Source organism: Lissotriton vulgaris, chromosome 1_1 (genome assembly GCF_964263255.1).
Source record: "Lissotriton vulgaris chromosome 1_1, aLisVul1.2, whole genome shotgun sequence".
Taxonomy (NCBI): domain Eukaryota; kingdom Metazoa; phylum Chordata; class Amphibia; order Caudata; family Salamandridae; genus Lissotriton; species Lissotriton vulgaris.
This window is the reverse complement of record NC_141685.1, coordinates 871,099,313-871,126,241: the sequence shown is the minus strand read 5'-3', so window position 1 is coordinate 871,126,241 and position 26,929 is coordinate 871,099,313. Positions and strand designations below refer to the sequence as shown.

The following is a 26,929-nucleotide window of genomic DNA, read 5'->3' as shown; positions in this document are numbered from 1 at the left end:
CTAAGTGATAAGGCAATGAATAGCCAGTAGAAACTGGTCAAAAGATAATCTGTTATTTTGCAGCACCAAACTCTGGGATCAGGAGTGCATCTGTCTCAGTGACTGAACTGAGGGCCTTGTAATCTATGCAAAAGTGCAAGTCTGTGGAACCTTGCTTGGTAATCGTCTTCAATGGGTTTCCATAAGGGACTTTGGGATTGCTCAAACATGTCGACGGTCAATATCCTTCCCACTTCTGCCTTAATACATTCCTGTACTTGATCAGACAAATGATGTGCTAAGCTTCAATAGCAGACTACCTCCTATGTCTATGTCATGAACAGAGACAGGGTAAACCTTGCAGCCAGTAAAAAAAGATGGAACAGAGTCCCAGTTAAATTCTTTCTGCTGCCCAGGCATTAACCCAGGGCAAGCACTACCCCTCCAACAGATCCATCCATCAGGTCACTATGCAACAAATTAGGAAGAGGCTCCCCGTCTTTCTCAACTTCCTCTGCCATAGCTATATTCACAGTGCAACCTCTCCAAAGTAAAGGTGACCTGAAGTCAGCGATGGGTACAAGAAGCAAGGAAAACCTCAAGTACTTGTGTCTTATTATTTGTTTTTCTGCTTCGGTCAGGTATCATTGGGATGGATTGGAAGAAGGGGGTGCGAGATGAGGAGATTGAATTGTTGTGTCCAAAGGTCAATATGAACTCCTGACAAATCAGTATCTTGAAATATTGGCTAAGTAAAATTATTTGGCTATTTTCCCTTTGATCGTTTAAAAGCACGAATTTGGACAATGGATAATTCGATATGCATAGAGATCCCAGCCACTGGACGATCAAAAAGAAATACTTAATCAAAAGGGACTCGCTATGGGGAGCATGCCTCGAGGAGGGCACAATCGGAATTTTAATGAGCCCCATTCTGCATGAGCCAAGTCAAAAACAGAAAGTGATATAAAGAGACTAGAGTGAACACCATGCTAACAGCACCAAATTTTAATCTGAGTTGCGTCACTAGTTTTAAACATGTTCTGAGCCAAACAAAACAGTGAGACAGTCTATCTATTAAGCACAATGCACTATAGGTCATGAAACCACTGTGAGATCAATAACTGCAAATTTCTGTACAAACCAGTCATGCATGTTCCCCTTTTTGCCACCAATGAACAGTAGTTACCTCCGAGGTCAGCAATATGTAACCCCAATTTCCAGGAACTTTACTTCCTACCAAAGGAAAGACCAATCCAGACAAAGTGCAGTTAACAAAAGCAGATCACCATATCTGCCCAAATAACACATGCACAGATTTATAATAAAATAACAGAACACTCTTATCTACTGAATTTGGTATCCACATGGCTCCACAGTAGCGCTACTTCACGTTTCATAGCCACATGCATTACAAAAGTATAAATAGCTTTTATTTTTTAACTTTTTAACCTCAATTAATGAAAATCATACGTTCCTAAATTGTACCAACTTCAAACGTGAAGACATACTTTGCAATAACTTATATGCATGGCTAACACAGGCAATCTTTATTGGATATTGGTATTTATTCAAAAAGAACACAGCTTGTGCATAGAAGAAATTTCCATCGAATCATCACATTTTCACACACTGCCAGGATAAACTCACTGTGTGCGTACTATGGCACAACCTCACCTACCTCAGACCAGCTTGTTTCTCAATACCACGGTCTCATCTGCCTCACACCCTGGGACACAACTGAGCTCCTTGTACTACTGCTTGTGACTACACAGATACCAGGGGAAGACTGAGATGTCCAAACTTTAGAGACTCTTACCCATACGCTGATGTCTTCTTTAGGATGGAGGGTGGCTGTGCTCCCGGCAAAGGAATGTCTTGGATTAGGATGTTGGAAGGAGCGTGAGGCATGTCAGGCAGCGGTATGGTCTCCACTTCCACATGTTGGGCATTCTGGGAGAAGAAAAACAAGCATTTACAATGCAATAGGTCTCGCAGCATTAAAGTCTGAGTTATTGGCATTGTGTATGACAATGCGTTGCATAACATTTTTAGCAAACTTTGAATTGGTGAGCAGTGAGAGTGTGTGCAAGAGTATGCTGTTCTTGAAAGCCGTGTGGTAGAGAGTGCAGGAATTTGGGTGACGTGAGCAATGTGGATGGGGTGAGATTACAGGAGTGAGTGTAACTCGACAAAATGTGTTTAATTGCACACCAGTGAGATATGGAAAGCTCTGATGATGCAGCTCAGGCACGGGCTCACAGCTGTTATTATTCACACAGCTCTGATGATGCAACTAACGCACGGGGCTGACGCAGTTATTATTCACCTCAGGCACGGGGCTGACAGTTATTATTCACACAGCTCTGATGATGCACCTCAGGCACGGGGCTCACAGCCGTTATTATTCACACAGCTCTGATGATGCACCTCAGGCACAGGGCTCACAGCTGTTATTATTCACAAAGCTCTGATGATGCACCTCACTCACGGGGCTGATGCAGTTATTATTCACATAGCTCTGATGATGCACTTCACGCACGGGGCGGACGCCTCCTGAAAGTGCCTGTATTTGAGCCTCCCTTGAAACTCGAAAAAGAGGCAAATAAGTGATGCACCTCACGCACGGGCTCACGGCTGTTATTATTCACACAGCTCTGATGATGCACCTCACGCACGGGGCCGACACAGTTATTATTCACACAGCTCTGATGATGCACCTCACGCACGGGGCTGACGCAGTTATTATTCACACAGCTCTGATGATGCGCCTCACGTACGGGGCTGACACAGTTATTCACACTGCTCTGATGATGCACCTCACGCACGGGGCTGACGCAGTTATTTACACAGTTCTGATGATGCACCTCACGCACGGGGCTGGCGCAGTTATTTACACAGCTCTGATGATGCACCTCACACACGGGTTCACAGCTGTTATTATTCACACAGCTCTGATGATGCACCTCACGCACGGGGCTGACGCAGTTATTTACACAGTTCTGATGATGCACCTCACGCACGGGGCTGGCGCAGTTATTTACACAGCTCTGATGATGCACCTCACGCACGGGCTCACAGCTGTTATTATTCACACAGCTCTGATGATGCACCTCCCGCACGGGGCTGACAGTTATTATTTACACAGTTCTGCCTTCTTGTGATGTCTGCCGCCTGGACTGCACGTGTTGGAAAAGAAAGCTGGGGAGGTGCTGCGAGGGCAGACGGTGTGGCTGTGGAAAGGGCCCGGGATCCACACGGGGCAGCGGGTTGTTGTTGTAGGCGTTAGCGGCCCCGGCAGCGCCCCCGCCGGCCGCGGGCTCCGACATGCTGCCGCGGAGACTCAGGTGGGCCCCGCGGGTGGCGTCATGGGGGGGCTGAGGTCCGCGGGCGCCCTCCGGTTTGAATCACCCGCTCCTCTTGAGGAGCCGGGTGGGGGCATCCTTTCCACGAATTTCGCTCCTCACCCTTCGCTTTTCCAGTGGACAGTAGGAGGTGAAAGGGCAGCGCTGTGCCTGGAGTCCGGGGAGCTTTTGCCAGTCCTGCTGCCGTGCTCCCAGCTGCACCTGCTCCCCGAGTCCAGGAGGTAGGGGTGGTGGCCTTTGGGGGGTCTGGCCCTGTCCCGCGGCTCCTCCCTGGTGGTGGTGGAGATCCTGCTCGATTCTTGAGGCTCCAGGATGGGGTCGTCTTTGCTGTCCAAGTCGCTCTCCTCTTCACTGTGGCACAAAACTTTCTGAGTGGAGGTGCCTACGGTGGAGATGGCGGGGGATGATGGCTGGGCGAAGCATTTGAAGGAGGGCTGCTCACTGGACAAGTCGTCAGAAGTTGCTGTGTCTTTTTTCTGGTGGTCTTCGTACACCCTCATAGACTGCAGGGTCAGTTGCTTCCTCTTCTATCGCCTGCCGTTGCCCGTGTCACGAAAGACCTTGGCGAATGGAATGTTATCAATTTTTAACTGAGTTATTTTGTCGTTCTGATAGACGGTCACGGCGATGAAGTCCGTCTCCGGGAAGACGTAGGTGCGGAAGTTTTAGGGGGGAGGAGGGGTGCGCTTGTGTGTGTGTGCGCGCGTGTGTGTGTATGTGTGAGGCGGCGAGGGGGGGCAGGGGTCTCTGTATGTGTGTGTGCGTGCGTGTGTGTAGGTTTGCTTGTGTCTCTGTGTGTGCGCATGCGTAAGGGGGAGGGGCTGTGTGGTACAGCTTTCCAGGAGAGGAGACAGGAGCTGGCCACAGCGAGCACGGGTTCGCGTGCGCGTGGCCCGCTCCATTCCCCAGCGCGCGGCAAGCTCCTGTCCCCTCTCCTGGGAAGCAGAGTCGCTCACAATAGGTCTCTGGCGAGACCGCGCTTTCGCGCGGTTCAACGCCAGGAGACCTAAAAACAACCAAGACATCAGAAGACACTTGCAGTAGCAAAGCAAAGTTAACCCCCAAGGAGGAGGTGTGGAAAGCCAACAAGGAGAGAAAAGGGAAATTCACATGGATGGAGAGGGGTGGGGCTAGGAATGTGGGTGGTTGTAGATGTTAAAAGATTGAATTAGCAAGACATTGCGAAAGGCAGAGAGTAAAGAGACCCGCTTCCGGCTTCTCTCACCCACCTTGACAGCATCGAAGTACTGGCTGAGTGTTGACCTCTTTTGCTCATACTCCAGCTCCAGCTTACGCAGCTCCTTGTATATGTCAGGGTTCTCCTTCTCATAGAGGCGCAGGATACGCTCAAATGTTTCCCGCAGCTTCTTCCGTTTGTCCTTTAAGACTTTTTCATTCAGCTGTGGCTGCTGTACAGGGTTAAATTCTGCAACGAGTAAGAAGATGAAAGATTCTAACAAGGAAACCCTTAGGAAGCGCAAATTTAGTGGAGAGCAAAAATCCCACTGCCTTTCCTGATTTCTGGTATTATTAACAAAAGGCACTTGAGATACCTGTTCACTTCACCAAAATATATCAGTGTTTTCCCCTTTGCTCACCCATCTCATCTAGCTTCTCCATGTCCCGAATGATTTGCTTGGGGTCCTTCATCTTGAGCACTGCTGCACGTACCATCATGCGCTGCTTCTTGTTCTGTGGGAAGGAGAAAGCTATAAGAGCGGAACTAAGGACAGCAGACTTTGTCAGACACCTTGAAAGACAACTATACAGCCTTGCACAATACAATGAGGGGATAACCAACCATTTTGTTACTGACTGCCAATGAGACCAAGATGCTGGTGGAAACTACCAAGTAAGAAAATGGAGACCTAATGAGCTAGAACAAATACATCACCTTTTTTAGCTCCCGCTTCCTTGCCTCCTTTCCTGGAACAGAGACAAAGAACAAGGTTTAAGTGCAAGTACAGGACAAGGCGTTGAAGCGTAAAGGGGTTAGAAAAACAAAAGGGAGATATTTTGGGGGGTTTCCAATCACTTGGTCTGTTATACACAGCGTGATGTGTGGAATGTTTAAGAGAAACAGTGTTGAAGTGAGTAGGGATCTGGGGTTTGCTTACAGGCCTGACCTGTGGAGTTCCGTACAAGGCTGGAGGGCTACAACAAGAGGCACACACAGGCAGCACCACAGTTTACTTCCAGCTACTGTTTTTCTGGCTTAGGAAATTGAGCGAAGGATAGGAGAGAAGAAAACCCAGCGGGGCTGAAAGCAAGGTCTTTCTTAAGAGCCTGTAAGTGTTCTTTAGTAGAAAGTGTTCAGTGTTACAAAGAAGGAGGGCTGAGGCACCAGATTAGTTAGAGTCCTGGTCTTAGGGATTCAGGAGCAAGTGTGGAGAGGTGCAGTGAAGGAGGGCTGCAGGTGATTTACTTAAGACTTTACCTAGAGGGCTCAAGGAGAGGAGTGATGGGCTGGAGGGGAGATTAGTCACAAGAGATAGAAGTTTTGTGGCTACTCACGGGCTTGGTCCGTGGGATTCATGAACTTCCCACTCTTGGTGGAGGAGGTTGACCGTCGTCCCATGTTTAGGAGTTGCTTTGGTCACCGTCACTAGGGGGAGAAAACAAACCTATAAAGAAAAACAAAATAATGTTAGTTAGAACAAAAAAGAGATTAATTTCTGCAGCTTTTCCAGATGTCTTGGGATGTAAACCATTCCCTTACACAAAGAGGCCCCAAAGAAAGAGGGTGACATTACTTTGTAATAGAAAGGTTTCTCCCACTGTCCTTTACACTCATTCTTTCTCAAGGTCAGGGGAATTCTAGAGAGGAACCCCATTGTAGGAAGGTGGATGCCAGACTATGGTTACCCCAGAATTTTTGCCTAGTGTTTAGCTGGTTTTCGACTTAGTTGGCCTGGGATCCTGCTAATCAGGGCCCCAGGCTATCTGCTCTCTCTTTAAAATGGACTCCATGTACCCTAGGTACATCTCCAATTGGATACTGGGTCACCTTATGAGCCCCTGTACAGTGTACTATAGGTACCCAGGGCATAGGTGCATCCAAGGCCTACCAGGGGCTGCAGCATGTATTATGCCACCCCTGGCTGGCCACCCAAATTGACACAACTGGCTGATTACTCAGCTGGGGCAAGGTCGTGTAATCACCCCTTGCTTAGATATAGTATACCTATATCCAACATTATATCTAGACACATATACACCTATAAGTCGCTCCTATGGCAGGCCTTAACAATCCTGGAGGCAGAGTGCTTGGTTTTATGTGAGATGGTGCTCTAGCATGAGCTGAGCCTGTCTGCAGCTTTCGAAACCAAGTCCTTATAGCTGTTCTAGGATATTGCCATACCATATACTCTTAAGTGCATTATGTACCTTGCGGTCAGATGCTAACTATGGTTTGGCTTTATCAAAACATGTAGAGTAAGGTGTCATACGATTTGGAATACTACCCCCTCGCCAGTTCTGGCGACGGGGGTAGCATTCCACCCTTCTAGAGGGAGAAGACATGTTGTTCCTACTATTCCCGGTTAAAGTTAACCACAGACACAAGTCGGACCTCCTGCTGCTGGGAGTCCTTCCAGCGAGGGAGGCTTGGACAATAGGTTTCCTGTCTTGGGAGGTGCTAGCACCACCCCAGACAGGGTTTTGTGTATTAGGGCTGAAAGAAAGGAGACACTGCCTGGGGCACACAAGGTGTCCCATGCATAGTCCAGTTCAAACCGGTGTTGGGGCTCTCCAGCCCCAGCTCTGGCGCGAAACTGGACAAAGGGAAAGGGGTTTAACCACCCCCTTCCCTGGTCCCACCCATAGGAGGGACATAGCAGGTAATCCAGCCCCTAGATTCAGTATATAGGTAGGAGCTGAGTCCCAAGACTTTAGATTAATCCTGACTGAAACTTTGAAACGAAACTCTGGACCTTCGACGATCTACTTGAAGAAGACCACTGAAGAATCTCCCTTGTGAATCTCCCTTGTGGTCAAGGAGTGACCACCCTGCACAAGCAGGCAACATCCAGCGATCGACGACTTGCTTTGCCGCCACCTCCTGCCGGAGCCCGAGCCCAGAGCCTGACGAGAACCGGATTCCCAGACATCTAACAGCCCGATCCACAGTCCCTGCAAAGCTGAGACCCATGGAGGCAACGAGAGACGTGGGATCGGCCATCTTGAAAAGTCTGCGACCTGCTAACTGTGCAGCCCCCGAGGCCTCCTCGAAGCCGTGAATTGGGGCTTGAGAAGCCCCAGCCACGAGCAGCATCTGCACCAAAGATCAGCCCTGCACACTCCACGAGTTCTGCGTGGGGCCCTTATGCATTTTCCTGCTCGACGCGTCTGCCCGGTCACTTGCCCGTTAGCTAGTGGCCATCTTGGCGACGAAACTTTGAATTTCCACCGCTGGTCTGGTTGCTCCAGACTGGCCCTTGCTTCCCTCAAAAGAAGCAGCCCCTCAGACCTTGCTGGTCTGAGTAAGAAGCCTTCTTCGTATCCTGCGTGGGTTGCCTTGTTGACTCCAATCCTGAAGCCGACACCGCCGACAGCGAGAGCCTCCGTGGGACAGTCCGTGCCTGACTCCTGGTCGTCATCGACGCCTCCTGGTCCACGTGGCTGCAGAGACAAGCTCTCCATCAGCGCCTGATTGCTTCGCGACATCGCCTGGTTCCTTTCTGGTCACTGGCTAGTGACCCAGACTCTGTCCCCCCTGCTTTCAGGTCCTCTACATCTTCGATCCACCCTTGGATCCACCCGGACTCTTCTCTCCTGGCCGCCTGAAGCATCTTTTCTCCAAGGCTCCATAGAACTCCATGACGAAACCCGACACACATTGGGACCTATGCACCCGCTTCCTGTAGGTTATGTAACGCAAGTACTGCGGTGCTCCTGTAAAGAGTAACTCTCCTAGTGTCCTAGTTTCAAGTGGTTAGATTCTAGTCCAGTCGGAAGACTCCCAAACCTTTAACTTTCTACGTTTTACGCACCCATTGACGTCTATGTGTGAACGCGTGTGCATTTAGACACTGCACCCGCATCCCGTGGGCCTCCTGCTCCCTAACTACTGTTAGCCCAGTGTAGCCACAGCGATTCCCAAGGCCCTAGGCCTTACCATTGTTCGTGACGTGGTTCTTATACCACTATTTTAGTATATGGTTTAGCGGGCCACCCGGACGTATCCATATTTGTGCAACTTTTGTATATTCTATTAAGTTACTTGTTTTGCGCTTGTGCTTCTGTGCTCATAAAGAGTTCAGGGGATTGATTTAGGAATAAATACATATATATTTTGAATATATATCCTGTGTGGAGTCCTTTTATTTGGTATTAAAGGGATTGCATATGGTAAAACAGCTGGCTTCACATGTCCTCTTCAGTTAAGCCTAAGACTGCTCTGTCCATGCTACCTCTAGGATACCTGGTCTATAAGGTTGACTTTACAACCATCACCATAAGGGTTGTTTGGACTAGTGCAAGGTGCTCACTAGAATAGTGAACATCATATACCAGGCCAACTTCTCACACCCATCATGACTAGGTGAGAGCTTTAAGTCGAAAGGGCAATCCCTTAGTCCCATTCAAGGGCTAGATGGGGAAAAACCATGATAAGCCAACATCTGGAGCTGCCTTTCAGCTTCAGGAAACCACACCACCGGAGACCATGCAATGACTTTAAAAGTCCATAATTCTAGTCTCTCTCCTTCCACTTCATCAACACTCCCACAGGCCTTCAAGTACACATATAATTTATCTACATTCTATAAAAAAATGAGGTTTGCAGATTTTCCACAGGGACGTGAAATTTCTATCACCAAACACATGTGACATATTGTTGGGGCCAAGGACAAGGTTTCATGTATGCTTTGTCAACTAGACAGGAAGCCCCAAACCCCTGCAAACTCTTGGGCTGCAAGTTTACTGTGTCATTATATAGATCTGTTACAGAGCACTGTCGGCTAGTACGGCAAGTTCTGTATTCAGTTACACGTTGTTCAATCAAGAATACATGATGTGCTGATGCAAAAACCCTTTACTATTGGGGCGAGTGCTCCAAGGAAATGCTAAGTGCTCAACTTGCATTACTGACAGAGGTCCCAGTATAGAAATGCATGCACATATACTCAATTTAATACTGAGGCTACTTGTTCTGCTCCCAGAATGCTCCATGATTATGTACAAATTCATAGAAAGGCATGAAAGCACAATTAGTGATGGTTTGCTGTCTAAATTAAATGTACACAAATATTGCAATGGGGGACGGCTAGGGTGTGTAGGAGGTCAGCTCCGGTGCCAAATGGCCTCTGGAGCACACAAGAGGTGGTAGTCCTGTGAAGGACTGAGGCCCGGCTCTCCCATTTCCAAGAGAAAGACAACAAGCAAGATCGGGCATGCTTGGGGACTCTCTCACCATGTAAGGTGGGTGGAGGAACTGGAGAAGAGTGTGATGGGGTGATTGTGCCACAGGGTGCAGCGGAGGTGCGTGCCTAGAGAAAGGGTGGGTGGCTGCAACCAGGTGTGGTGTCCCCAGAGGCTTTTCCACTGGGCTCATGGAGTGCCCAGTTTGGTGGGCACAATAGTGGAGTAGCAGCCAGACTCATATGATTAAGTGGCTACCTACTTTATTTGTGGTTACTGTTTCATTTTGTGGACAGTAGGTGGGCCGGCACTTTCCCGGACTCTCTTCTTTTTGTGGTTAACGTAGCAGCCAGACACCCAGAGAATGAGGAGGCCCAGAGATGGTTATGACAAAAGCCATCAAACCACCACAGCTGGTAGAGGCCCCAATTGGAAAGGAGCGGATTAAACCTGGGAGCCCACAATGCAATGATTTTGGTGGTCATAAGAGAGGCAACAAGCACCAGCAAAGCCAATAGATCTGGGCAATGCCCAGGCTATTAGCCTTGCCAATGTGGATGTCTGGAGGTGGATTTGGAGGGCAGAGAGGATGGATTGACAACCAAGGGTAGAACAAAAGGGACGTCTTCACCTCCAGTTTTGACGCCGAAGACAGCTGACGAGATAATCGAAACAAGGCACAGTGGACCGGTGGGACCAGGTGGAGGGAGAGTTGGGGGGGGGATGGGCAGGAGGCTAAGAGGCACGCACGCAGGTCCAATCAACCATAACCTAACTCTCTATTATTGTTGCTGTTGTTCACAGGTCTTACTTACAACTAGGGGAGACAGACACCTTAGCAGTTGGGGAAGCAGGCCGTTGTAAGCCTACAGTGCGAGGATTTAGGAAGAGAGAAGAATTGGGGGGTGGGGGGGGGGGGGGGGAGAGTTGAAGGGCGCAGCACAAATATATAGTTATCTAACACCATGTCCGTTGCATACAAAGTGCAGGACAACACCTAAGAACTGTGCATGGCAGATCAGGTGATACATCGCAACGGACGGGAGCTAACACTCAAAATATTGTCCTGGAATGTTAATGGCCTGGGGAACAAGATGAAACAGGGAATAGTGGCAAAATACTTGTCTAGGCATGACCCAGACCTCATTCTGCTGCAGGAGATGCATCTGGTGGTCAAACATGGCTTTCTCACCAGAAAGCAATGTAGAGTTTTGGGCTATGCAGGCTTCTCTAGGGGACGGAGGAGGGGGTGGGTAGCCTGGTGAAAAAAAAGATGCCCCTGCAGGTCACCAAAACCTGCACAGACGCACAGGACTGCTACGCTGTACGCGTCAGCTGGAACGGCCTACATTTAGCGTTTGGTGATAGAAATGTCACGTCCCTGTGGAAAATCTGCAAACCTCATTTAGCTTCTTGGTACTCCTCCCTCCCCTCCATGCCCCCCAGCCTACAGAGGGAGTGGCTGGTGAAGCTTGGATATTGGATAACAAACACCCTCAGCTGCCAGTAAGGGTGGCCAATCTGACAGTACAAGAGGACTTTGACCGGTTGACCAGTTCTGGGATCCCAACAAAGGTGGGTACACACCTGGTAGAGTTCTTGAATGTGACTGGATTGTCTGGCCTCTAGAGGACACACTCCCCATACAAGACAGTGCTCCTACATCTCTTAACTCCATGCGTTGATACCAAGGTGGAACGATGTACTGATATCTCAGCCAGGCCTCGAAAAAAACTCTTTCTAGATCAGGTCTAGCGACTTAAATGATCTACTTAACCAAATTGTAATGCTCTTGATCCCTAAAGTGGTTTCAAATGATGTGTTCCTGGGATGGAAAATATTTTAATTCACTGAGCGGTCATTCTCTTTATTACCATATATGAGAGCACCTTCAAATATGCAAGATCAACATGTCTGCTGTACAAAAATACTCTTTGGTTTGATTTAATAAACGTCTGCTCCACATATAATACACATCTAGCCACAGATAGGATACACATGACCCCTAACTTACCCTTTAATCAATTAACAGCATTGTGTTTCTCGAATCATGTTTAAAAGCTATCACTTTTAATAAATACATAAATAAAGCATGAAGTGGTAGCACACTGTCATTTGCAATCAGCAGTTTTTGCATTGAAATGGCCACAGAATTTCCCATGGACAAGCGGTTTTACTGATAAAACTATATAGTGCATAAACAATGTTAGGAAATTGTGTTTCTGTAAATATTTTTGCACATCACCAAGTAAAGTGTTCTGATTTGTTTTGCTCCTATTTTAATCTTTTTTTGCATTACACTTGTCAATTACAAAAGAGAATTATTTCGTAATTTTGGATATATTTTGAAATATCTGTACCATTCATGCAAGCGATTTAAATGTTATGTTAGAAAAAAAGCTGACATTTTCCAGCCTTTTCTTTCACAGTGATTGTCAGACAGCTTACTTGACAAAAACCTCTAACTGTAGAAAGAGCAAGAAAAACAAATTCAATTTTCCAAGCAGCAATTAGTTAAGATATTTTGACCTCTTTCCTTGAATAGACAGCAATTTTTTTTAGACAAAAACAAGATTTAAAGGCATCTTTATTTCTCATTCACTTTCTGAATAAACAGAACACCTGTTCTTTTCAAACCTAAGTTCAATCAACAAAAAAGACGAGTAGGTGCTAAAAATAGCTCGACCTGACCAATTCGGACTCACCACTGCGAGTGGGCGAGTAGATTTTTCAAGGCCTAGCACCATGTATCCTTTGAAATTTTCTAGCTTTACAGTCTGGTAACTTGAATCTTCATTTCGCTAATATTTCGGAGGTTCAAGTCCAGCATCTTCTTGTTAGTATGACTTCTTGGAATTTGAGACAATTTGTCCTTCAGTCTACTCATAGGAAAGGCCATATTCTGAACTCAATCTTTTCTAATGCCCAGGTGATGGTCACTGATTTGAAAGCAATAATTTGTCTGATCATTCCATCATCATCTTTTCCTGGAAGATTGACTTGCCACCCACTTCTAGGAGGCCTTTACCTTTTGTTCCTTATAGAAATTGGGCTAAAGCCTCGAGTTCTGATGTAGGGTCTATTCTTTATGAAACAAAGTCGAGATTATGTGGTGACAGAGATTGATTTTCATCAACTCTTGGCTTCTGCTAATGGCGGACTCAGTTGCACATATTAAAGTTCAGAAAGCAGCTAACCATACAAGTAGATTCCCTTCTGCCCCATGGTTTAATGACGAACTTAGGGCTTTACGCAAGCATTTTAAGAAATCAGAAAGAGTCTGGAGGAAGAAATATCTCCATTTGGACAAAGTCCATTACAAAACAAGCATTTGCAGTGCAATAGGTCTTGCATTAGGAAAGTTTGAGCTATTGGTATTGTAAATGACATTTTTAGGTCTCGCGACCTATCGTTGTGCGCAAGCGCATCGAGCGGAGCGAGAATTCATGTGGCGAAAACATCTTCAAACCAAAGGGCTTTCAGCCCGCGGTTTTCATGTAGTTCCGGTGAACCACGTGATTAAACATGCACGCGCATCAGACCCATTTGCTTCCCAATCTCCTCCCACGGCCATGCTTTCTGCCAATCTCCTCCCACGGCCGTCCTTTCTGCCCGCCAGCACTTCAGTTCCGTCCCTCCTCACATTACATCAGACCCATTTGCTCCTCCTCCCACGGCCGTCCTTTCTCCCAATCTCCTCCCACGGCCGTCCTTTCTGCCCGTCAGCACTTCAGTTCCGTCCCTCCTCACATTACATCAGACCCATTTGCTCCTCAATCTCCTCCCACCTCCCACGGCCGTCCTTTCTGCCCGCCAGCACTTCAGTTCCGTCCCTCCTCCCCCCTAATTACATCACTGTTCACGGCCCTCGTCTTTGCCTCCGCATCATCCTTTCTGCCCGCCAGCACTTCAGTTCCGGCCCCGGCTAGCCCTGGCTCTCTACTTCCCTGGCTCTGCCTTTTCCCACTGTGGTTGAGGACGGTGACAGCATACAACAATTTCACTAAGCTAGAACATGCCCGTCAAAATGTGTCTAAACCATGCCTCCTTTCTCGTCGTTGCCTCCGCATCAGTCAATCAGATGTTCGTTCTTGGTAAAGCCAAGATTTTCTCAGAGCTCTGCTCTTAATAACTGGAGACACTCAGAACTGTGCCTGTCCCTCCTCACATTACATCAGACCCATTTGCTCCTCAATCTCCTCCCACCTCCCACCGCCGTCCTTTCTGCCCGCCAGCACTTCAGTTCCGTCCCTCTTCCCCCCTAATTACATCACTGTTCACGGCCCTCGTCTTTGCCTCCGCATCATCCTTTCTGCCCGCCAGCACTTCAGTTCCGGCCCCGGCTAGCCCTGGCTCTCTACTTCCCTGGCTCTGCCTTTTCCCACTGTGTTTGAGGACGGTGACAGCATACAACAATTTCATTAAGCTAGGACATGCCCGTCAAAATGTGTCTAAACCATGCCTCCTTTCTCGTCGCCGACCCCCTCCCCTACCATTCCTAGCTACCCCACTTTCGCTCTCCTCGCACACCCCACCACTTCTCCAACCCCTGCCCCAAAACCACCGCTCCCACTTTCCACTAACCCCGCTCTCGTCTTCTCCTGCCCCCAGCGTCTCCCCACCACCGAAGCCCAAGTTCTCCCCTCACCCTCCAACGCTACTACTACCTACAGCCTACCCACGACTACCACAGCCATCTCAACAGCGCCACAGTCTCTGCCCGCAATACTCTAAAGTGAACAATTAGATGAAGATTTTCTATTGTACATTCTCCTAATTATCGTGTAAATAATTTATGTAATACCAAGTAAAATGACCCCTGATGGAAGCCTGAATTATTTAAAAATGATCAAGTATTTATAAGATGGCACTTGGTCGGCATTTGTCTGTTGTAAATGGAAGTACACGTATGACTCGGCTTCTCACTTGTGTGGCAGGGCGTAGCTGCATGCGATGCGTTGGTAATCTGTTGTGAAGGCGAAGGCCTGCAGAATACTACATAAAGTCGTTTTGTTTGTGTAGCATTTTAAATTTGTTTGATATTACACCTTTATCATATCAAGCAAACTCGCATTGCATCAGGATTTTTTTTTTAAAGTAAGCATGGATTGCAAATAATAAAATAAAGGCCACTTTGTAGGTATTCACGTTAATTTAATAAATTCACTTTAAAACCGGAGATTTAAGTTGTTTACAATTTTTTTAACCCATCCATGCCAACACGAGAAATAATCTTCCTCTTTCTGCGTTCCTAAAAAGGTCAGAATCACAGCCTTAAACGTGACTTTTAGTCTGCTCTCCCAATGAATTTCCACTGTTTAACTTCGTCATTGGGGGGTTTTTAAAATCGCCACATCAAAGGCATCAATCACTCTCCCACAGGCTTCCCCAGCGCTGCCCCGCCCCCTGCTTCACGGCCAGGCCATCTGTTCCCAGCAGCAGCATTTCTCCTGCGCCAGGCCACATCAAAGGCTCTGTGCCACTTTCACCCACACAGCACCACTTTCAGACACGCAACGCCACTCACACCCACGCAAGCCCACTATCACCCACGCAACACCACACTCACCCACGCAACGCCACTCACACATGCAACGCAACTCATCCACGCAACGCCACTCATCCACGCAACGCCACTCATCCACGCAACGCCACTCATCCACGCAACGCCACTCACCCACGCAACGCCACTCACCCACGCAACACCACTCATACATGCAACGCCACTCACCCAGCAACGCCACTCACCCAGCAACGCCACTCACCCAGCAACGCCACTCACCCAGCAACGCCACTCACACCCACGCAGTGCCACTTTCACCCACACTGTGCAGTGCACAATAGGTCTCGCAGTAGGAAAGTTGGAGCTATTGCTTTTGTAAATGACAAAGCCCTTTATGTTTTTAAAATGAAAACAAAAATAAAAGGCATTGTTATTTGCAATTGTAATAGCTCCAACTTTCCTATTCCGAGACCTATTGGCAACGCCAGTGCTTGTTTTTATTTAGGTGTTGGTTTTGAAAATAGCGAAATTAATAGCTTTGTCATTTACAATGCCAATAGCTATAAATTTCGCAAATGTGACACCTATAGCATTTTTAATGCAATATGTTTTGTATTTACGTGAATTAGATGCATTGATATTACAAATAACAATGGCTTTTATTTTTTGAAAATAAGTAATACTTAAATAAAAGTTATTGTAATTTATAATGGCAATAGCTTAAACTTTTGAAAATAACTTTTGTGAAGATTATGTTCAGTGTATTTTATTGTGCCGAAAATCCAATAACAGAAGTGAAATATTAAAAAAAAATTGCGACATTTGTAATAAAGCTTGAAAAATTCAGAGAACATATTTGAACCAGTTGTTGAATGGTTGCACAGATTGATGCTGTGGTGGCGACGAGTGATGCTGTGGCGTTCAGTGATGCTGTGGTAGCACATAGTGATGTTGTGGTGCCCCTGAGTGATGCTGTGGTGATGCAATAGATAGATAGAGTGAGTGCGATAGATAGAGTGAGTGAGATAGATAGATAGAGTGAGGGTGATAGATAGAGTGAGGGCGATAGATAGATAGAGGGAGGGCGATAGATAGATAGAGGGAGGGCGATAGATAGATAGAGGGAAGGCGATAGATAGAATGATGGCGATAGAATGATGGCGATAGAGTGAGGGCGATAGAGAGAGTGAGGGCGATAGAGTGAGGGTGATAGAGTAATTAAGTGGCGTGTCATTATGTGGCACTGAGTGGTATTTGGAGTGTATGTTGCGTTGAGCGCAGTGTAAAGATGTAGCATATAATTATGTGGCACTGAGTGGTATTTGGAGTGTATGTTGCATTGAGTGCAGTGTAATTATGTGGCGTGTAATTATGTGGCACTGAGTGGTATTTAGAGTGTATGTTGCGTTGAGCGCAGTGTAAAGATGTAGCATATAATTATGTGGCACTGAGTGGTATTTGGAGTGTATGTTGCATTGAGTGCAGTGTAATTATGTGGCGGATAATTATGTGGCACTGAGTGGTATTTAGAGTGTATGTTGCGTTGAGCGCAGTGTAATTATGTAGCATATAATAATGTGGCGTGTAATTATGTGGCACTGAGTGGTATTTGGAATGTATGTTGCGTTGAGCGCAGTGTAAAGATGTAGCATATAATTATGTGGCACTGAGTGGTATTTGGAGTGTATGTTGCATTGAGTGCAGTGTAATTATGTGGCGTGTAATTATGTGGCACTGAGTGGTATTTAGAGTGTATGTTGCGTTGAGCGCAGTGTAAAGATGTAGCATATAATTATGTGGCACTGAGTGGTATTTGGAGTGTATGTTGCATTGAGTGCAGTGTAATTATGTGGCACTGAGTGGTATTTAGAGTGTATGTTGCGTTGAGCGCAGTGTAATTATGTAGCATATAATAATGTGGCACTGACTGGAATTGTGAGTGTATGTTGTGTTCAGTAGAGTGTAATTGTGTGGTGTGTAATTATGTGGCACTGAGTGGTATTGTTTGGCGTGTATGTTGCATTGAGTGCAGTGTAATTATGTAGCATATAATTATGTGGCACTGAGTGGTATTTTGTGGAGTGTTGCATTCAGTCAAGTGTAATTATGTGGCGTGTAATTATGTGGCACTGAGAGGTATTTGGAGCGTATGTTGCATTGAGTGCAGTGTAATAATGTGGCGTGTAACTATGTGGAACTGAGTGGTATTTGGAGTGTATGTTGCATTGAGTACAGTGTAATTATGTTGCGTGTAATTATGAGGCACTGAGTGGTAATATAAGGAGTGTATGTTGTATTCAGTAGAGTTTAATTGTGTGGCTTGTAATTATGTGGCACTGAGTGGTATTTTGTGGAGTGTGTTGCATTCAGTCAAGTGTAATTATGTGGTGTGTAATTATGTGGCACTGAGTGGTATTTGGAGTGTATGTTGCATTGAGTGCAGTGTAATTATGTGGCATATAACTATGTGGCACTGAGTGGTATTTGGAGTGTATGTTGCATTGAGTGCAGTGTAATTATGTGGCGTGTAATTATGTGGCCCTGAGTGGTCATTGGAGTGTATGTTGCATTGAGTGCAGTGTAATTATGTGGCGTGAAATTATGTGGCACTGAGTGGTATTTGGATTGTATGCTGCATTGAGTGCAGTGTAATTATGTGGCATGTAATTCTGTGGAGTGTAATTATGTGGCACAGAGTGGTACTTGGAGTGCATGTTGCGTTGAGTGCACTGTAATTATGTGGAGTGTAATTATGTGGCACTGAGAGGTATTTGGAGCGTATGTTGCATTGAGTGCAGTGTAATAATGTGGCGTGTAACTATGTGGAACTGAGTGGTATTTGGAGTGTATGTTGCATTGAGTACAGTGTAATTATGTTGCGTGTAATTATGAGGCACTGAGTGGTAATATAAGGAGTGTATGTTGTATTCAGTAGAGTTTAATTGTGTGGCTTGTAATTATGTGGCACTGAGTGGTATTTTGTGGAGTGTGTTGCATTCAGTCAAGTGTAATTATGTGGTGTGTAATTATGTGGCACTGAGTGGTATTTGGAGTGTATGTTGCATTGAGTGCAGTGTAATTATGTGGCATATAACTATGTGGCACTGAGTGGTATTTGGAGTGTATGTTGCATTGAGTGCAGTGTAATTATGTGGCGTGTAATTATGTGGCCCTGAGTGGTCATTGGAGTGTATGTTGCATTGAGTGCAGTGTAATTATGTGGCGTGAAATTATGTGGCACTGAGTGGTATTTGGATTGTATGCTGCATTGAGTGCAGTGTAATTATGTGGCATGTAATTCTGTGGAGTGTAATTATGTGGCACAGAGTGGTACTTGGAGTGCATGTTGCGTTGAGTGCACTGTAATTATGTGGAGTGTAATTATGTGGCATTGAGTGGTATTTGGAGTGTATGTTACGTTGAGTGCAGTGTGATTATGTAGCATATAATTATGTGGCACTGAGTGGTTTTGGGTGGAGTGTATGTTGCGTTGAGCGCAGTGTAAAGATGTAGCATATAATTATGTGGCACTGAGTGGTATTTGGAGTGTATGTTGCATTGAGTGCAGTGTAATTATGTGGCGTGTAATTATGTGGCACTGAGTGGTATTTAGAGTGTATGTTGCGTTGAGCGCAGTGTAATTATGTAGCATATAATAATGTGGCACTGACTGGAATTGTGAGTGTATGTTGTATTCAGTAGAGTGTAATTGTGTGGTGTGTAATTATGTGGCACTGAGTGGTATTGTTTGGCGTGTATGTTGCATTGAGTGCAGTGTAATTATGTAGCATATAATTATGTGGCACTGAGTGGTATTGTGTGGAGTGTGTGTTGCATTCAGTATAGTGTAATTATGTGGCATGTAATTATGTGGCACTGAGTGGTATTTGGAGTGTATGTTGCGTTGAGTGCAGTGTAATTATGTGGCGTGTAAGTATATGGCACTGAGTGGTATTTGGAGCGTATGTTGCATTGAGTGCAGAGTAATAATGTGGCGTGTAACTATGTGGAACTGAGTGGTATTTGGAGTGTATGTTGCATTGAGTAAAGTGTAATTATGTTGTGTGTAATTATGTGGCTCTGAGTGGTATTATGAGGAGTGTATGTTGTATTCAGTAGAGTTTAATTGTGTGGCTTGTAATTATGTGGCACTGAGTGGTATTTTGTGGAGTGTGTTGCATTCAGTCAAGTGTAATTATGAGGTGTGTAATTACGTGGCACTGAGTGGTATTTGGAGTGTATGTTGCATTGAGTGCAGTGTAATTATGTGGCGTGTAATTATGTGGCACTGAGTGGTATTTGGAGCGTATGTTGCATTGAGTGCAGTGTAATAATGTGGCATGTAACTATGTGGAACTGAGTGGTATTTGGAGTGTATGTTGCACTGAGTACAGTGTAATTATGGTGCGTGTAATTATGAGGCACTGAGTGGTATTATGAGGAGTGTATGTTGTATTCAGTAGAGTTTAATTGTGTGGCTTGTAATTATGTGGCACTGAGTGGTATTTTGTGGAGTGTGTTGCATTCAGTCAAGTGTAATTATGTGGTGTGTAATTATGTGGCACTGAGTGGTATTTGGAGTGTATGTTGCATTGAGTGCAGTGTAATTATGTGGCATATAACTGTGGCACTGAGTGGTATTTGGAGTGTATGTTGCATTGAGTGCAGTGTAATTATGTGGCGTGTAATTATGTGGCCCTGAGTGGTCATTGGAGTGTATGTTGCATTTAGTGTAGTGTAATTATGTGGCGTGTAATTATGTGGCACTGAGTGGTATTTGGATTGTATGCTGCATTGAGTGCAGTGTAATTATGTGGCATGTAATTCTGTGGCGTGTAATTAGGTGGCACAGAGTGGTACTTGGAGTGCATGTTGCGTTGAGTGCACTGTAATTATGTGGCGTGTAATTATGTGGCATTGAGTGGTACTTGGAGTGCATGTTGCATTGAGTGCAGTGTGATTATGTAGCATATCATTATGTGGCACTGAGTGGTATTGTGTGGAATGTATGTTGCATTGACTGCAGTGTCATTATGTGGCGTGTAACTATGTGGCACTGAGTGGTATTTGGAGTGTATGTTGCATTGAGCAGAGTGTAATTATGTTGCATGTAATTATGTGGCACTGAGTGGTATTATGAGGAGGGTATGTTGTATTCAGTAGAATGCAATTATGTGGCATGTAATTATGTGGCACTGAGTGGTATTGTGTGGACTGTGTTGCATTCAGTAGAGTGTAATTATTTGGTGTGTAATTATGTGGCACTGAGTGGTATTTGGAGAGTATGTTGCATTGAGTGCAGTGCAATTATGTAGCATATTATGTGGCACTGAGTGTTATTGTTTGGAGTGTATGTTGCATTGAGTGCAGTGTAATTATGTAACAATTATGTGGCACTGAGTGGTATTGTGTGGAGTGTGTCTTGCATTCAGTAGAGTGTAATTATGTGGCACTGAGTGGTATTTGGAGTGTATGTTGCATTCAGTGCAGTGTAATTATGTGGCATGTAATTATGTGGCACTGAGTGGTATTTGGAGTGTATGTTGCATTCAGTGCAGTGTAATTATGTGGCATGTAATTATGTGGCACTGAGTGGTATTGTGTGGAGTGTGTTGCATTCAGTGGAGTGTAATTATGTGGTGTGTAATTATGTGGCGCTGAGTAGTATTTGGAGAGTATGTTGCATTGAGTGCAGTGTAATTATGTAGCATATAATTATGTGGCACTGAGTAGTATTGTGTTTTGCTATGCTATGTTATACTATGCTACGTTTTGTTATGCTATGCAATGTTTTGTTGTGTTTTGTTATGCTATGCAATGTTTTGTTGTGTTTTATTATGCTATGCTTTGTTTTGCTGTGCTAGGTTTTGCTATGCTAGGTTTTGTTATGCTAGGTTTTGTTATGCTAGGTTTTGTTATGCTAGGTTTTGTTATGCTAGGTTTTGTTATGCTAGGTTTTGTTATGCTAGGTTTTGTTATGCTATGTTTTGTTATGCTAAGTTTTGTTAAGCTATGCCATGCTAAGCTTTGTTTTGTTATGCTATGCTATGCTGTGCTGTGTTGTGTTGTGTTGTGTTTTGTTATGCTAAGTTATGTTATGTTTTGATATGCTTCATTATGCTATGTTTTGTTATGTGTGCTGTGTTTTGTTATACTATGCTTTGTGTTTTGCTATGTTTTGTTATGCAATGCTTTGTTTTGTTATGCTATGTTTTATGTTATGAGATGTTTTGTTGTGCATTGTAATGCTATGTTTTGTTTTGCTATGCTTTGTTATGTTTTGTTATACTAGGTTTTGTTGTGTTTTGTTATGCTATGCTATGTTGTGTTTTGCTATGCTATTTCTTGTTTTGTTATGCTAGGTTTTGTTTTGCTATCCGATGTTTTGTTTTGTTATGCTATGCTAAGCTTTGTTTTGTTATGCTATGCTATGTTGTGTTGTGTTGTGTTTTGTTATGCTATGTTGTGTTGTGTTTTGTTATGCTAAGTTATGTTATGTTTTGATATGCTATTTTTTGTTATGTATGCTGTGTTTTGTTATACTATGCTTTGTGTTTTGCTATGTTTTGTTATGCAATGCTTCGTTTTGTTATGCTATGTTTTATCTTATGAGATGTTTTGTTGTGTATTGTTATGCTAGGTTTTGTTTTGCTATGCTTTGTTATGTTTTGTTATACTAGGTTTTGTTGTGTTTTGTTATGCTGTGCTATGTTGTGTTTTGCTATGCTATTTCTTGTTTTGTTATGCTAGGTTTTGTTTTGCTATCCTATGCTATGTTTTGCTATGCTATGCTAGGTTTTGTTATGCTATGCTGTTGAGGGTGTGTGAAAGTGAGTGAGGGAGTGTGAGGGTTAGGGGGTGTGAGGGTGATGGGGAGTGAGGGTGAGAGGGTCGTGAGGGTAAGTGAGGGTGGGTGAGGGTGTGAGGGGGTGTGAGGGTGAGGGGGTGTGAGGGTGAGGGGGTGAGGGGGTGTGAGGGTGAGGGGGTGTGAGGGTGAGGGGGTGTGAGGGTGAGGGGGTGTGAGGGTGAGGGGGTGTGAGGGTGAGGGGGTGTGAGGGTGGGTGAGGGGTGTGAGGGTGGGTGAGGGGTGTGAGGGTGGGTGAGGGGTGTGAGGGTGGGTGAGGGGTGTGAGGGTGAGTGAGGGGGTGTGAGGGTGAGTGAGGGGGTGTGAGGGTGAGTGAGGGGGTGTGAGGGTGAGTGAGGGGGTGTGAGGGTGAGTGAGGGGGTGTGAGGGTGAGTGAGGGTGAGTGAGGGTGAGTGAGGGGGTGTGAGGGTGAGTGAGGGTTGTAAGGGTGAGTGAGGGTTGTAAGGGTGAGTGAGGGGGTGTGAGGGTGTGTGAGGGGAGGGGGTGACGGTGAGGGGGTGTGAGGGTGACAGGGTGAGGGTAAGGGTGTGTGAGGGTGAGGGGGTGAGGGTGTGTGAGGGTGGGTGAGGGTGAGAGGGTTGTGAGGGGGTGAGGGAGGGTGTGTGATTGTGGGGGTGAGGGAGGGTGTGTGATTGTGAGGGTGAGTGAGGGTGAGTGAGGGTGGGTGAGGGTGGGTGAGGGTGTGAGGGTGAGAGGATGTGAGGGTATGTGACGGTATGGGTGTGTGAGGGTGAGGGGTGTGAGGGTGAGGGGTGTGAGGGTGAGGGGTGTGAGGGTGAGGGGTGTGAGGGTGAGGGGTGTGAGGGTGAGGGGTGTGGGGGTGAGGGGTGTGGGGGTGAGGGGTGTGGGGGTGAGGGGTGTGGGGGTGAGGGGTGTGTGAGGGGGTGTGAGGGTGAGTGAGGGGGTATGAGGGTGGGTGAGGGGGTGTGAGGATGTGTGAGGGTGAGGGTGTGAGGGTGACTGAGGGTGTGTGAGGGTGAGGGTGTGTGAGGGTGAGGGGTGGTGAGGGGGTGTGAGGGTGAGGGGGTGTGAGGGTGTGTGAGGGTGTGTGAGGATGAGGGGGTGAGGATGAGGGTGGGTGAGGGTGTGAGGGTGAGGGGTGTGAGGGTGAGGGGTTTGAGGGTGAGGGGTGGGAGGGTGGGTGAGGGTGTGAGGGTGGGGGAGGGTGGGTGAGGGTGTGAGGGAGGGTGAGGGGGTGGGAGGGTGGGTGAGGGTGAGAGGATGTGTGATGGTGAGGGGGAGAGGGTAAGGGTGTGTGAGGGTGAGTGGGTGTGTGATGGGGTGTGAAGGTATGTGAGGGTGGGTGAGGGGGGTGAGGGTGGGTGAGGGGGGTGAGGGTGAATGAGGGGGGTGAGGGTGAATGAGGGGGGTGAGGGTGAGGGTGAATGAGGGGGTGTGAGGGTAAGTGAGGGTGTGTGAGGGTGAGTGAGGGTGTGTGAGGGTGAGTGAGGGGGTGTGAGGGTGAGGGTGGCAGGGTGTGTCAGGGTGAGGGTAAGGGTGTGTGAGGGTGAGGGTGTGTGAGGGTGAGGGGGTGTGAGGGTGAGGGGGTGTGAGGGTGAGTGAGGATGAGAGGGTTGTGAGGGGGTGTGAGGGTGAGTGAGGGTGTGTGAGGATGAGGGGGTGAGGATGAGTGAGGGGGTGAGGGTGAGAGGGGGTGTGAGGGGGTGGGAGGGTGGGTGAGGGTGAGTGAGGGTGTGTGAGGGTGAGCGGATGTGAGGGTGAGAGGATGTGTGATGGTGAGGGTAAGGGTGTGTGAGGGTTAGAGGGTGTGTGTGATGGGGTGTGAAGGTATGTGAGGGTGGGTGAGGGGTGTGAGGGTGAGGGTGAATGAGGGGGTGTGAGGGTGAGTGAGGGTGTGTGAGGGTGAGTGAGGGTGTGTGAGGGTGAGTGAGGGGGTGTAAGGGTGAGGGGGTGTAAGGGTGAGGGGGTGTGAGGGTGAGGGGTGTGAGGGTGGCAGGGTGTGTCAGGGTGAGGGTAAGGGTGTGTGAGGGTGAGGGTGGGTGAGGGGGTGTGAGGGTGAGTGAGGGTGAGGGTTGTGAGGGGGTGTGAGGGTGAGTGAGGGTGTGTGAGGATGAGGGGGTGAGGATGAGTGAGGGTGTGAGAGTGAGGGTGAGGGTGAGGGGGGGTGAGGGGGTGGGAGGGTGGGTGAGGGTGAGTGAGGGTGTGTGAGGGTGAGCGGATGTGAGGGTGAGAGGATGTGTGATGGTGAGGGTAAGGGTGTGTGAGGGTTAGAGGGTGTGTGTGATGGGGTGTGAAGGTATGTGAGGGTGGGTGAGGGGTGTGAGGGTGAGGGTGAATGAGGGGGTGTGAGGGTGAGTGAGGGTGTGTGAGGGTGAGTGAGGGTGAGTGAGGGTGTGTGAGGGTGAGTGAGGGGGTGTAAGGGTGAGGGGGTGTAAGGGTGAGGGGGTGTAAGGGTGAGGGGGTGTAAGGGTGAGGGGGTGTGAGGGTGAGGGTGGCAGGGTGTGTTGGTGAGGGTAAGGGTGTGTCAGGCTGAGGGGGTAAGGGTGAGGGTAAGGGTGAGGGGGTGTGAGGGTGAGTGAGGGTGAGAGGGGTGTGAGGGGGTGTGAGGGTGAGTGAGGGTGTGAGGGTGAGGGGGTGTGAGGGTGAGGGGGTGTGAGGGCGAGGGGGTGTGAGGGTGAGGGGGTGTGAGGGTGAGGGGGTGTGAGGGTGAGGGGGTGTGAGGGTGAGTGGATGTGGGGGTGGCAGGGTGTGTCAGGGTGAGGGGGTGAGGGTAAGGGTGGGTGAGGGTGAGGGGGGTGAGGGTGAGCGAGGGTGAGAGGGTTATGAGGGGGTGTGAGGGTGAGTGAGGGTGAGAGGGTTGTGAGGGGGTGTGAGGGTGAGTGAGGGTGTGTGAGGGTGAGGGGGTGTGAGGGTATGTAATGGTGAGGAGGGGTGACCAGAGACAGACAGAGGCCACTGGAGACAGTCAGAGAGCAGCCTAGACAGACAGAGGGCGGCTGAGAAAGGGGCGAGCAGCGACAGAGAGAGGTCACTGAAGACAGTCAGAGAGCAGCCTAAGTGTGGTAGAGAGAGAGACCGGGTCACGTCACTGGAGACAGCCAGAGAGCAGGCGTGATGCAGAGAAAGGGAAACAGCAGCAGGGGCAGCGAGAGGGATGGAGGATTGCAAGGACAGAGGGCAGCAGAGAGAGAGCGGGAGGTGCAGAGACAGAGGACAGACGACAGGGAGGCGAACAGGGGGAGGAGAGCAGAGACAGAGGTAGACCAGAAAGATAGAGTGAGAATTTAGCAGAAAGAGAACAATTTCAACGTAACGGGATGCTTTAGCACAGAGAAATATTTATGCATTTTTTCAATCTGTAGATTTAACATCATTCTATATACCGATATATTTAGTATATGAAAAGCAGAATAGATTCTGGTGTAGTCACTGACATGGTCTGCTTAATTAATCCGGAGCTGAAGGGAAATAGAAGACTACACGAAGGAAGGGCACAATGGCACTATAAGTGTGATTATGTCAGCTATGCCAGCAACATTAGCACATTCCTCAAAGTTGTGAAAAAGTGTCAGTCTCGATTCGTTCTGTTTAGGGCTCTGGGAAACGTTCGCTGTAATCTTGAAGGATGTGTATGGAATCCGTGAAAGAACGAGACACGGCCTGGCGGCCGTAAAAGTGAAAGTACGGACGGACGGGCGTGAATAATTAGGGGAGGAGAAATACCTGAGGGCAGAGCGCATGCTGGGGGAAGCTGTGGGAGGGAAGCAGATGGCTTTGATGTGCACGTGCTTTTCACGGGCACTGCATGAAATCGCCCGATAGTTAAGCTCTGGTTAAGCCCCAATATCTCTCGCCAGCAATGCGCAAGCGCATTAGCAGGCGAGCCCTAAAAAAGCTTTGAATGACTATCATATTGCTATTAAGCCCAAGCTGCCTTTTGTTCTCAATCAAATTGCTCGATCAGACTATAAAGCTAAAGGGTTTTCAGGGGCAGCTCCTCGCAATGGCGGAGGAGAATCGTTGGCTGAGTCAGCATGCAGTAGGGAGGGGCGGGACAGGGGACATGGTAGGCAGAGGAGGAGTGCTATTTACACTTAGGTTTCTCTAACCCGGCTGTATTGAACAGCCTGGCTAGAGAAAAGCACAGACTCTGTATCCTGAGCGGAGCACATTTTCAGCCCACTCAGGCCAATCCCTGTGCTGCTCTCTAAGTATGAGCGCTGTGTGAGGTTTGCACAGGGAGTCTGTAACATAGTCTCAGTGTCTGCTGGACAAGGAAGAACACTGAGGCGCGATGTGGGGGGTGGCCGGCAGCTGCAGCTAAGTTTTCTTTGCTATTATTAAACTCCCCCGCGCTCCCCCCTTCTGTGCCCACCATCCCCACATCCGCTTCCCCTGCCCTACCACTTTGTTCGTTTCAGCCGTCACTGGGAGGTTTTTAGAACAGTAAAGAAGCTCTTTCATCCTGCGTTCTCACAGCCGCTGGAGGCATCTTAAAATAGATGTGTTAAGTTATCTAATTTGTTTCGATAATAAAATCCAGGGCATTGTTAAAACTCTACACTGTATGGCCCTGTATGGTATTTTGTGGCAGCAGTGGTGTTGGCAATGTTTGCACTGGTCTTCCTAAGACTGCGTCCTGCTCCTCATTAGAATTTGTCCCCATTATTCTAGAGGAGACAGAACAGACTTTGGATGGATGCAAATCAGGCTCACTGATGACCCTTGTCCGCCTTGCATCCTGCAGTTGTGTCCTTTGGTCATCAATATCATTCTGAATACATTACTAAACTGCTCCAATCAATCTGCAACAGTACCAAGCTGTTGGGAACAAGCTAAGTTGATAGCACATCTTACAGTTGTGTCCTTTGGTCATCAATTTCTTTCTAAATACAT

The 26,929-nt window shown here is 47.3% G+C and overlaps 1 protein-coding gene across 2 annotated transcripts in view; it reads right to left on the bottom strand.

The window, feature by feature from the left end:
* WBP11 (WW domain binding protein 11) overlaps positions 1–26,929 on the bottom strand; it is a 149,029-nt gene that overhangs the window by 47,785 nt on the left and 74,315 nt on the right. For both annotated transcript variants that reach the window (XM_086958147.1, XM_086958154.1), the window contains exons 2-6: positions 5,859–5,968; positions 5,239–5,270; positions 4,943–5,036; positions 4,574–4,770; positions 1,799–1,932 (exon numbers count right to left, since the gene is read on the bottom strand). In XM_086958147.1, coding sequence (XP_086814273.1) covers positions 1,799–1,932; positions 4,574–4,770; positions 4,943–5,036; positions 5,239–5,270; positions 5,859–5,922 — 521 coding nt within the window. In that variant the 5' untranslated portion in view covers positions 5,923–5,968. The remainder of the gene's footprint in view (positions 1–1,798; positions 1,933–4,573; positions 4,771–4,942; positions 5,037–5,238; positions 5,271–5,858; positions 5,969–26,929) is intronic.